At 40.3% G+C, this 13327-nt stretch overlaps 1 protein-coding gene across 9 annotated transcripts in view; it reads right to left on the bottom strand.

Annotated features, from left to right (window-relative positions):
• Positions 1-8817: 8817 nt before the first annotated feature.
• Positions 8818-13327, bottom strand: part of ASB11 (ankyrin repeat and SOCS box containing 11) — a 34299-nt gene continuing 29789 nt past the window's right edge. For all 9 annotated transcript variants that reach the window (XM_040266588.1, XM_040266587.1, XM_040266592.1 and 6 more), the window contains 2 exons: positions 12505-12696; positions 8818-9393 (listed from right to left, as the gene is read on the bottom strand). In XM_040266588.1, the coding sequence (XP_040122522.1) occupies positions 9269-9393; positions 12505-12696 (317 nt within the window). In that variant the 3' untranslated portion in view covers positions 8818-9268. The remainder of the gene's footprint in view (positions 9394-12504; positions 12697-13327) is intronic.

Raw genomic sequence — 13327 nt, 5'->3', positions numbered from 1 at the left:
CTGTCCTTTTCTTTATTCATTACAGCAGAGCATTCCTTAAGTATTTCACACCAAAAATATTTCATTATTCCCCTAATGATGGAGGCAGAGTGTTACCATTTTCTTTTACTACTGCAAAAATACTGCACTTCATACATTTCTACATATGGCTTCATGCACATATTGAAACGGAGTCCCCCTTAAACTCTGTTCCCCAAGTTTATGATTAACCTCTCTATTCGAAAGTATATTCCCTTTCTTGTCCTGAACCTGTGCCCCTCAAGGACTATTAAAGAAAAAGGGGGAACTGGAGCCCAACACAAGCCTCTGTGTCCCTGTTTTTAAGTAAAAGGCTTTTTGCTTTACTTTCCCAGGCCTCCCCAATCTGAAGTAGGACAGGTGAAAACTAAAAACAAAGAATAGCTGTTAGGCTGGGGAAATGGTAACAATTTAGACAATAAATCTGCCACATAGCAAACTAACTGAACTCTCAGTTCCCTAAAAGATACAAAGTCTGACACAGATGCATAAGTTGTTTTTACAGGAAGCAGACCCCCCAGGTGAAAACTGATGACCACAAGCATGTAGACCTCAGATTGGTCAAAACCCAAAGGTTGATGATGCTTGAAACATCATCATGATGCCAACCAATCCAAGAACTGTGCGCAAGCTCATCACACAACCTGCAGCTCCCTCACTCACACTGCCTTTAAAACCCCTCCCCTAAAGGCCATTGGAGAGTTTGGGTCATTTGAGCATGGCCCATTCTCCTTGCTTGGTATTCTGTAATAAATGCTATATGTTCCTTCATCACAATGCAGTGTCAATAGACTTTACCACACTGAGTGGACCCAAATTTGGCTCAGTGACAATATGCAATTATTTCCAGAGGCGAGATTCCTAAGAGTGGAAACACTGGGTCCAAGTTGTGCTCATACACGTGATTTTTCTACAGAACTAAAACACACAGGAGTGGGTACAAGTCAAATGAGAATCCTGAATGAGATCAATGGATGGTCTCAATGTTGATTTCTTGGTTGTAATATTGTACTACAGTTTTGCACAAAGTTATCATTGGGGGAAACTGGGCCAAGCTATAGGAGCCCTTTCTGTATTATTTCTGGAAACTGCATATGAATCTACAATTATTAATCAGTTCACTTAAAAGTTAAATACTGCCAAATTGCCACTCACCTAGATCCAGACATCCTGGAAAATGAAGTCAAGTGGGCCTTAGAAAGCATCACTATGAACAAAGCTAGTGGAAGTGATGAAATTCCAGTTGAGCTATTTCAAATCCTAAAAGATGCTGCTGAGAAAGTGCTGCACTGAATATGTCAGCAAAGTTGGTAAACTCAGCAGTGGCCACAGGACTGGAAAAGAAAGGCAATGCCAAAGAATGTTCAAACTACTGCACAATTGCACTCATCTCACATGCTAGTAAAGTAATGCTCAAAATTCTCCAAGCCAGGCTTCAGCAATACGTGAACAGTGAACTTCCAAATGTTCAAGCTGGTTTTAGAAAAGGCAGAGGAACCAGAGATCAAATTGCCAACATCCACTGGATCATGGAAAAAGCAAGAGAATTCCAGAAAAAACATCTATTTATGCTTTATTGACTATGCCAAAGCCTTTGACTGTGTGGCTCATAACAAACTGGACAATTCTGGAAGAGATGGGAATACCAGACCACCTGACCTGACTCTTGAGAAACCTGTATGCAAGTCAGGAAGCAACAGTTAGAACTGGACATGGAACAACAGACTGGTTCCAAATAGGAAAAGGAGTACGTCAAGGCTGTATATTGTCACCCTGCTTATTTAACTTATATGCAGAGTACCTCATGCAAAATGCTGGGCTGGATGAAGCAGAAGCTGGAATCAAGACTGCCGGGAGAAATATTATCAATAACCTCAGATATGTGGATGACACCACCCCATGGCAGAAAGTGAAGAACGAAAGAGCTTCTTGATGAAAGTGAAAGAGGAGAGTGAAAAAGTTGGCTTGAAGCTCAACATTCAGAAACCTAAGATCATGTCATCCGGTCCCATCACTTCATGGCAAGTAGATGGGGAAACAGTGTCTGACTTTTTTTGGAGGGGGGCTCCAAAATCACTGCAGATGGTGATTGCAGCCATGAAATTAAAAAGACACTTACTCCTTAGAAGGAAAATTATGACCAACCTAGAAAGCATATTAAAAAGCAGAGACATTACTTCATCAACAAAGGTAAGTCTAGTCAAGGCTATGGTTTTTCCAGTAGTCATGTATGGATGTGAGAGTTGGACTATGAAGAAAGCTGAGCACTGAAGAATTGGTACTCTTGAACCGTGGTGTTGGAGAAGACTCTTGAAAGTCCCCTGGACTGCAAGGAGATCCAATCAGTACATACTAAAGGAGATCAGTCCTGGATGTTCATTGGAAGGACTGATGTTGAAGCTGAAACTCCAATACTTAGGCCACCTGATGCGAAGAGCTGACTCACTGGAAAAGACCCTGATGCTAGGAAAGATTTGAGGGCAGAAGGGGATGACAGAGGATGAGATGGCTGGATGGCATCACTGACTCAATGGACATGAGTTTGGGTGAACTCTGGGAGTTGGTGATGGACAGGGAGGCCTGGCGTGCTGCTGTTTATGGGGTCGCAAAGAGTTGGACACAACTGAACTACTGAACCGAACTGAAATTGCCCTCCAGCTCTATTTGTAGAATTAACTGAGAATGCCGTAAGCATATATACATTGTTCACTATTGAATCAGGAAAGATCTGAAGAAAAATGAACCTTGTATTTGGCAAAGGGAGAAATTTACTCCCAATGTAGACTGGCTGTCAAGGAGTTAAACAGTGCAGCAGGAGAGCTGGAAAGCATCTGATTCTCTGAGCAAAATCTTCATAGTAAAGCTTCTTTATTTACTTTTCATTAAATTCCAAGAAGATAAGGTTTCTCTATGTTCAAAGTTAACTTGATTGTCCAAAATGACAATAAAGAAGATTTGAAGGTTGTTGCCTTAGCATCTGGGAAGGAATTAATCACCATTTTATCTTCTCATAATGCTGATCAACACCTGTGGACAGTGGAAGATGGGAACTGTTTGTTGTTTTGTTTTTAAACTATTTAACAACAGTTCTAGTCAGGAATTATAAAAATATTACAAGGGAAGTTGATGCATTTTTAAGGATCCACATGTGGATAAAGCTGAACTACATGTATATGAGCTTTCATTAAAGAGAAACAGCTTGGCTTACAAGAAGCCGCAAAAGCAAAACAATCTACCAGCTTTGAGTTGGTCTCTGTGGCTGTTTGCATGTTCAGGAAACTCAGCCCAGGTTAGGTAAGAAAAAAGAATTATGGCCTGTATCAGCAGTGAGGCCATAATCATTCTTTATCAAACGCAGACTTAATACTGGCCACTGACTCTGCCCTGCCCCTCACCTATAGATCTGTGGCTGACATCACTCATGGGATTCCAAGACTTTCCTCCTGACACCTTGGGGAGACTTGGAAGTCACTTTCAATCAGTTAAAGTCGGCCCCAGAGCTGAAACCTCTTGTCATTCCAGCCGGCAAGTTTTCAAGTACAAAACCTTTAAAACCTAAAAGGTGCATCTCTCCTCTGGTCATTCGGAGTGATCTGCTTTTCCTGAAAAAAGTCCTGTCTTAGTTGTGCCCACCTAATTGGCTCTGCACACTGAGCTGGCTGCTGTTACTTTAGAAAGCTGTCACTCATTCTTACTCCACAGATCAGTGCAGTAAGATTCAAACAAGGATGTGTTTTTTTGAAAATCTGGCATAATGCAGTATTCTTGAGCAAACTATCGGGCAAATCAAAACTGAGAGTCTTCATAACAATGAGGTTGAACTCTTCAAAAATGCCAGTGGGGTGGCATAAAACCCAGAAGTGGTGGGGGAGGCTTTCTAAAGGACAAGAGAATGAAGAGACTTGATCAGTAAATGTGATGATCCTTGATTGGATCCTGATTAGGGAGGAGAAGGCATAAAAGACATCAGTGCCACAACTACAGAAATTTAAATATAGATGTATATCGGATACTCCAAGTGCATCAATGTCAAACTTCCTGCGTGTGATCACTGCATCGCCCATGCTTATGTCAAAGAAGCTGTGTTCTTAGAACATGCTTACTTGAAGTACTCAATGCAGAGCCTTGTGGAAGCGTGATCCAAGGGGAGAAACGTGTGTCCCTATGTACATATTTTGCACCAAATAGAAAAACTTGGGACTTCCTTGGTGGTCCAGTAGTTAAGACTCTGTCCTCCCAATGTAGGGAGCCCAAGTTTGATCTCTGGTCAGGGAACTAAGATCCCACATGCCACAACTAAAACCTGGGGCAGCCAGATATTTTTTTTTTTTTAAAGAAAAGGTTAACATAAGCTCTGTGGTCAAACTGCTTGAGTATATGTAAAGTCAGCACTGCCCATTCTATTCACAAGCCACTGTCATTCCTCATAAACCCAGCAGCCCCATGTCCCAGGACCTTGGGCTGATTGGGAACATTGTTTTCATTACACTGTTATGCAGGTTTGTAAAACAAACCACAGCCTGTCTTTATTAAAATGTTTGATATTTTGGTCATTGGGGACCTTTTTCCCTTAACATTTGAATTTTCTTAATACTGCACAATTTTTCTCCTGATAACATTTTTCGGTGCCCCCTTAAATTTTCTGCCTCACTCACCTCCTCCTAATCATAGCCCTGGTGAAGAATTATAAAACTCACAGTTTACTCACAAAGGGTTCATTTTAAAAAATATGTGTATAGGTATTCATTATTCATGGGCCTACTTATATATGTGTGTATACACACATTCATACAAATATGTGTATATATATATACATATACATACATATGTTCATATATACATACAAAAAGGCATAAGCAAATGTGGCAAATCAACTGACAAACTGAAGTGATAGATGAACAAATATTCATTGTATTATTCTTGCAAGTTTTTTGCAAGTTGAAAGATTTTCAAGACATAACGATGGCAGGAGAGGAAATTAATTAATGAAAACTAAAACGTAGTATATCATTTTCTACAGGTTACACTCATGTTAAAAGATGAAGCTGCTATTGTGACCGTGACCCTGTCTGACCCCTGCCTTCGTCCTGGTACAGACTCTGCTAAAGAAAGATGATGTACTGATATTTCACATGCAAATGTCCATGCAAGTAGCCCCTGGCAAGGATTTGGGATTGGAGTAAATGAGAGGTCCTCCAGTGCACAGAGTACCCTTCCCTGACAATGATTCAGCCTTCACCATGACAACTTCAGGCACTGTCTCTGAAGGGTCAGCTGTTCTCTATGTGGGAAGCGCATAAAATCGTCTCAGCAATGAGCAGTGTTACTGAAAAAAGAATTATCTTTAAACCTCAGGTTTTATTGACATGGCAATATTAGAAATATCAGGGAGGAGAATTACTGTGGGAGAAACGGTTCCTTAATAAAATATGAACAAAAACTTAAGAGATGTTGCATAATGTACCCAATCTTTTAAATAATTTACAAGCTTTTCAGAGAGTTGAGGTTTGCGTCTTCAAGTGACACATGCAAGCTTAGTTTTTAAAATAATGTGTCACGGCAGATGATGGATACAGTCAGATAAATGATGGACGGACAGACAGATGATAGGCACATGGTATACAGATGAATATATCAGATATCTCTGTAGAGAGACAGATGGCATTTGAACAGATAATATGTGGTATTTGTTTGGTTATGAAAATAATTTTCCCTTAAAATGATTCTTTATGTAGATATTTTAAAGTATTTTATATTATTATTTTAAATAGTTTTCTTGGGAAATACCACTTCTGAAAATCTAACAAATACTTCAACTGTTTTAAGATTTATCAAAATGAAGTTCACACTCATTTATAATAGCAAGACATTAGAAATAAATATCCAAAAACATGGAAATAGCTAAGAAATATGAAACTACCATTTTAAAGGATAGTTTCAAACAGTTTGAAACTTAGAAAATCATCACAAAAATAGTTTGTGGGGAGAACAGGAATCAAAAAATACATTTGTAACAAAAATAAACAAATGAGACCTGCTGCTGCTAAGTCGCTTTAGTCGTGGCCGACTCTGCGATTCCATAGACGGCAGCCCACCAGGCTCTGTTGTCCCTGGGATTCTCCAGGCGAGAACACTGGAGTGCGTTGCCATTTTATAAGCTTTTGCATAGCAAAGGAAACCATAAACAAAGTGAAAAAACAACCTATAGACTGGGAAAGAATAATCACAAATGATGCAACTGACAAGGGCTTAATTTCCAAAATATACAAACAGCTCATGCAGCTCAACACCAAAAAATACAAACAACCCAATCAAAAAATAAGCAGAACACCTAAATCCTAAATAGACATTTCTCCAAAGAATACATACACAGTCAACAGGCACATGAAAAGATGCTCAACATCACTAATTGTTAGAGAAATGCAAATCAGAACTATATTAGGTACCACCTCACATAAGTCAGAATGGCCATCATCAAAAAATCTACAAAAAACAAATGCTGGAGAGGGCGTGGAGAAAAGGGAACCCCCACTACACTGTTGGTGGGAATGTACATTAGTGCCACCACCATGGAGAACAGTATGTAGGTTCCTTAAAAAACTAAAAATAGAGTTGCCATATGATCCAGAAATGCCACTCCTGGGCACATATCTGAAGCAAACTCTAATCTGAAAATACACATGTATCCCTGTGTTCACAGCAGTAGTATTCACAATAGCCAAGACATGGAAGCAACCCAAATATCCATCAACAGATAAATGTATAACAAAGATGTGGTATACATACACAATAAAATACTACTCTCACAAAAAAAAATGAAATAATGCCATTTGCAGCCACATCAATGGGCCTATGGATTATCATACTAAGCAGACAGAGAAAGACAAATACCATATGATATTACTTAAATGTGGAATCTAAAATGTGACAAATGAACTTACTTACAAAACAGAAACAGACTCATAGGCATAGAGAACAAACTTATGGTTTACCAAAGAGGGGGCACAGATAAAGTAGGAGTTTGGGATTAGCAGATACAAACTACTATATATAAAACAGATAAACAAGGACCCACTGTATAGCACAGGGAACTATATTCAACATCCTGTAGTAAAGCATAATGGCAAAGAAAGTAGAAAACAAGGGCTATATATAACTGGGTCACTCTGCTGTTCATCAGAAACAAACACGACACTGTAAATCAACTATACCTCAATTAAAAAAATACTTTTGTAATAGGATTGCTACATTAAATCAAGCAAAGACACAAACAAAAAAACCCCATCAAGATGTACTAAAAGTACACTGAAAACAGTCACTAAAACCTTAATAGCAAAAACTAAATAATAAATATTAGATACACACATGAATACTTTCAAAATTCAGTCACCCAGCCAGGGATCTTGCCTAATCAATTTACTTAAAAGAGTGGCTCTCATCACCGCAATTTCCTTTATTTTTATCATTTCCTGTCGTGATGACATGTATATGCTTATTCCCTGTTGCTTCCACTGACACATAAGCTTTTCAAGGGCAAGGACCTCATCCATCTTTCTTTCTCATAGCCTCAAACTGTGTCTGGCACATAATAGATGCTGAGTAAAAAAATGCATGAATGAATGGAGAAGTTACTGCAGAGTACTTCAGGTATGATTGAAATGGCAAGAAATCACACCACTTTGGGAATAAAACATTCCACATCCTCTAAAAAAAATGAAATAATCTATATTAGTGGTCAGAACCCCTAAAAACAAGCCATATAATCTCATATAAACTAGATGATTCATCTCAGGGCTCAAAGGGATGCACAGACTATTTCGTGGGAAAAAGAATAAAGACTATCTTGTGCCCAATCATAAACCATTTCACAATACCACCAAGATGCAGGGATCTGGACTTGTTCCACACCCATTCTGGACGCAGAAGGATGAGTTTGGGTGAGTGATCTCTTGGGATTCAGTTTAGGAGCAGAGCGCCCCCTACACACACAGACACACACTTACCAGATTTGGGAGGTTTATACAAACGATTCATGAAATTCATGGTAGAAAATTTCCGAAAGTGGACACAACAGGATTGTCAAGTTCCTTGTGGCCACAGACAGACTGAACATCCTAGGACATTCTGAGGCTTAACACACACTTTAGACATTCAGCAAGATGCAAGCACACCAAAAAAGGCACTCTGGCAAACACTCTGAAGACAGAAAGCCTCCAATTCCTGCATATTCTATGATCTGTATTTTAATTTATCAGTATTTTTCTTTAAAGTTTCTTTGATAGTATCCTTAGAAAAGAGCTCCCCTTCATGTATATTCATGAACATTTTATTCTAGTATTTTATACCATCATTTGAAATTTTTTAACATTTTCTAAAAACCAGTATGTTTTTAAATTGATATGAAATAAGAATTCAATCTTTATCCTCCAATTAACTATGAGTACTTATTTGATATCCGAGTCATGAAAATCAGAAAAAGTCTAGAACAGTATCAACAGAAATGCAATGTTAACCACATGTATAATTTAAAATTGTAGTCACATTTAAAAAGAAGTGAAATTAATTTTAATAATGAACTGTATTTAACCTAATAGTGAATTGGCCAAAAAGTTTGTTTGAGTTTTTATAACGTTGTCTGGGAAAACCCAAATGAACTTTTTGGCCAGCCTAATACATTCAAAATATTATCACTCCCATGTATAATCAACATCAACCAGGACTTCAATAACTGCAAGTTTCAATTAACTGTGGTGTTTTAAATATTTGGCTTTTTTATATATAAAATAAAACACAAGGAAATAAAATTTTAGTAGAGATTTATTCATGAAAGGAAACAAAGGGGAAGGAGGGAATAACTGAATCAAAAATCTATCTTGGAAGACTTATATTCATCATAATCTTATCCACCCAGATTTACGTGTCTACATGCTAAGCAGAATGGTAACCATTAGATAATCGAGAATCATGAATCTTGAAAAACTGTCTACTAGTTTCACTCTACTTCACAATTTTTTAAAATTTCTTAGTGAGAAATAAAAATGAAAAGGTTTCTGATTGCACCTTGGTTAAAAAGAATGCTAATCAGGGGTCTCCATTCCCCACGTACTCCAGTTCATCACTGTTATGCTCTAACTAGCTTAGCTCATGTGAAGATACCAGGATCTAGCTGTTGCGCGTCTACACTAAGCACCCTGGGTACAGCAGGCAACAACCTATTTATTTCCAAGTATCTTCCTATAGATAGTGGGGACTACTGGTATAGCAGGAATTTTTCCAGTGGGTCCGGCAGGTATAGTTTGTGGATGATCTTGTGACAGTTGCGACCCAAGCACTTCCGGACACACAGGCGGCACAGCTGGGAAAGAGCAGGCGGGCCTGTGGGAGGAATCAAAACACACGGTCACAGAGGAGGTCGTAGGAGACATGCAGGGCCTGACAGTCAGGCCTCAGGGACCTCCTGACTTGAGCTGCCCCCTGCGGCGGTGCTGGCTGGGTCCCCACTCACACTCGGAGGGGGGACCTTCATTCTGACAAGGATCCCAGCTCAACAGAGGATCTGGAGAAAGGACACAACCCACTTAGACCCAGTTATAGCCTGCACCTCAGTCTTGTGAGGTCTCAGAGAGTTGTCGTGCCTGTGGCTTTGAGTCCCGAAGGAAAGCAAATTAACCAGGGTCGAAAACATGGTCCAACAGGCTGAATGAGCATTTGGCTGGGATCCTCGGCATGCAGGGGCATTTGTAACGCCTTGTTATTTCCTTTCCTTACTGTATCAACAAAGACTGCTGCAAGTAGATCTATGTAATTACTGGACTATACGAAGCTTTCCAAGAAAATCCTACTGGCACAGCATCTTGTACCCCATGAGAAATGGTGACTACATGGGCTGAGAGCCAGATAACACTTGGACTGATAATGCCAGAGAGCACCCATGTGCCTGAAAGATACCTGGAGGAGCAGACCATCGCCCTTAGTCAAGACCTTAGGAAGCTAGAATGCAAAGTGTCTCTCCTGTCACACAACTAAAGCTCCTCAGAGTGACCTCTGACATAGCTGGTATTCAGTCTTCTAGAGTGAGCAGCAGTATTTATGAAGATGGAAGGCAAAGGAACTTGTTTAGAAGAAATATAAATCTTGGACCTGGAAACATCTTTGATGGAAGGAAACAGGAAATGTGACAGTGGCTAGAAACCATATTCTTAGCTAATAGTTGTTAAGTCCCAGGTATTTCCAAACTGGGAGGTGTTAGTAGAGACTCACATCAAAGAACAACCATTAAGGACACACACTACTGGAAATAATGTAGACCCGTCTTACTGAAAGTGTGCCTCAGACTGGTAGCATCAGCACCATCTGGGAGCTGGTGGCCATACAGAGTTTGGGGCCCCACCCCAGAGTTCCCAAATCAGAATCTGCATTTTAAGAAGATTTCCAGGTGATCTGTAAGCACCATGAAGCTTAAGCAGCACTAAAACTATAGACGCAAGCCTCCCACTTGGAAGGTATAAGGTATACAAGACGTGGGGGTGGTTTCACAAAACAGATCTGGTGAGTGAAATTAAACTCTTCCCCGTTAGAAACTGTTTCAGAAGATTCAGGATTGTGGCATCAAAACATTAAGAGTGCACACTGGAAATATGGTTACCAAAGGGGAAGGAAGGGAGGGATAAATTAGGACTGTGGGGTTAATAGATACATACTAGTATATATAAAACAAGAGAAACAATAAGGACATACTGTATAGCAGTGATCCCACAATATTTTATAATAACCAATAAGGAAAAAGAATCTGAAAAAGAATATACATATACATGTGTGCTAAGTCACTTCAGTCACATCCAACTCTTTGCAACCCTTTGGATGGTAGCCCGCCATGCTCCTCTGTCCATGAGATTCTCTAGGCAAGAATAGTGGAGTGGATTGCCAAGCCCTCCTCCAGGGGATCTTCCCTACCCAGGGATCAAACCCACGTCTCTTACATCTCCTGCACTGGCTGGTGGGTTCTTTACCACTAGTTCCACCTGGGAAGCCTATATATATATCTGTATCTATCAGTACTTTGGCCACCTCATGCGAAGAGTTGACTCATTGGAAAAGACTCTGATGCTGGGAGGGATTGGAGGCAGGAGGAAAAGGGGACGACAGAGGATGAGACGGCTGGATGGCATCACCGACTCGATGGACGTGGGTTTGGGTGAACTCCGGGAGTTGGTGATGGACAGGGAGGCCTGGGGTGCTGCAATTCATGGGGTCGCAAAGAGTTGGAAACGACTGAGTGACTGAACTGAATCTATATTTATACATATATAAATCATATATATATATAGAATCATTTTGCTATATACCTGAAACTAACATGACATTGTAAATTAACAATATGTATATGTGCTCATCATGTCTGACTCTTTGTGACCCCATGGACTATAGCCCACCAGGCTCCTCTGTCCATGGAATTTTCCAGGCAAGCATACTGGAGCAGGTTGCTATTTCCTTCTCCAGGGAATCTTCCTGACCCAGGGATCGAACCCAAGCCTCCTGTGTCTCCTGCATTAGCAAGTGGGTTCTTTACCAGCTGACTCACCAAGGAAGCCAAAAATCTATAATACTCCAATAACAGTAATAATAAGAGTGCAAGTTAGAATCTTAGTTTTTAGTTAGCATCCTAGTCCTACATTTTAGTAGCTGTGTGACCTTCTGAAAGCCCATCTCTTTGTGCACCTCTTTTTTCTATTTGAAGCTGGGTTAAAGTACAAGTTACCATAAAGTTCTCATAGCTTTAAGGTTTTGAGAATTCAGTGAGATGCATCAATGTTTCTTTGTCTGACATATGGAAAGCTGAATAATTACTATTACTTTAATGGTCTCCTGAGCATACAAATGCTCGGGAGAGGCTCAGATCGTGTTCTCTTTTTATGGGGACACAGCATGGTTCTCCGTAGAATCTGGGATATCAAGCCTTGTAGAGGCCTGCCTTCCCTCCTCCGGCATCTAGAGATTCATTAACCCACAGTGGGTATGGGCGTGGGGCAATGAGGAGCACAGATTCACTGACTCCCTGAGCTGGAGAATAGGCAAACAACTTCACCATTTAGTCCAGTTTCTGAAAGACACACTCTGTGTCCACTTGACCATATCTAACTCAAATTTTTCTCATTTCCCCTAAATTGCCTTCAAGTATTTCAAAGCAGTCTGCTCAATCATGTGCTTATGCCAGGATACACAGGGCAATTCCACCTTTTTAAGGTGAAAACAAATTTCTCTCATTTCTTGTTAATGAACAAAGCCACATACCAGGTGTATGAAAATGTCCCTTTGTTGTAAGTGACAAAATCCCGTCTGGCAATGCTAGAACTTGCCCCCTCCCTCCCACGTGCCACTCCCAATTAAAAAAAGGAAAAGGAAATAGGTAACAGAGTCTACAGGGATGCAGGAAGGAGAGACTACATGTGCTTGTGGAGGAGAAGTGGATGCCCAGCCCTTCCTTACCTTCCCGGAGCAGGAGGGCCTGCTCTACGCTGCTCTTTGGAGCTGCCAGATCAAGTGCACTTTGGCCCTGGGCATTTCTGCATTTGAGGTTAGCCCCATAGTCTATCAGCAGGTGGATGATTTCCACACTGTTCTGCTTGGCGGCAGCATGGAGAGGGGTGTCCAGCCACTGACCGTGGTTAACATTGGCTCCTTAAGAAAACATATGACCACAATTTAACACTACACGTTAGTGAAGAAACAAGACGAGCCTGAAGTATGCTAGCTGTCCATAAAGACATCTTAAACGCCACGACATATTTGACAAATCTTTGAAAATATGTGACTGAAGCCTAAACCCTCGGCAATACCTACTAAGACTGTTTCCAAATATTTTGATGAGAAAAGTATTGAATAATAGTATTTTTATCCTGGAGAAAGAAATGGCAACCCACTCCAGCATTCTTTTTTTTTTAAATATAAATTTATTTATTTTAATTGGAGGCTAATTACTTTACAATATTGTATTGGTTTTGCCATACATCAATATGAATCCGCCACGGGTGTACACGTGTTCCCCATCCTAAACCCTCCTCCCACCTCCTTCCCCGTACCATCCCTCTGGGTCATCCCAGTGCACCAGCCCTGAGCATCTTGTATCATGCATCAAACCTGGACTGGCGATCCATTACACATATGATATTATACATGTTTCAATGCCATTCTCCCAAATCATCCCACCCTTGTGCTCTCCCACAGAGTCCAAAAGACTATTCTACACATCTGTGTCTCTTTTGCTGTGTCACATACAGGGTTATCATTACCATCTTTCTAAATTCCATAT

Source organism: Oryx dammah, unplaced genomic scaffold, assembly GCF_014754425.2.
Source record: "Oryx dammah isolate SB20612 unplaced genomic scaffold, SCBI_Odam_1.1 HiC_scaffold_23, whole genome shotgun sequence".
Taxonomy (NCBI): domain Eukaryota; kingdom Metazoa; phylum Chordata; class Mammalia; order Artiodactyla; family Bovidae; genus Oryx; species Oryx dammah.
This window is presented reverse-complemented; position numbering and strand designations above follow the sequence as displayed.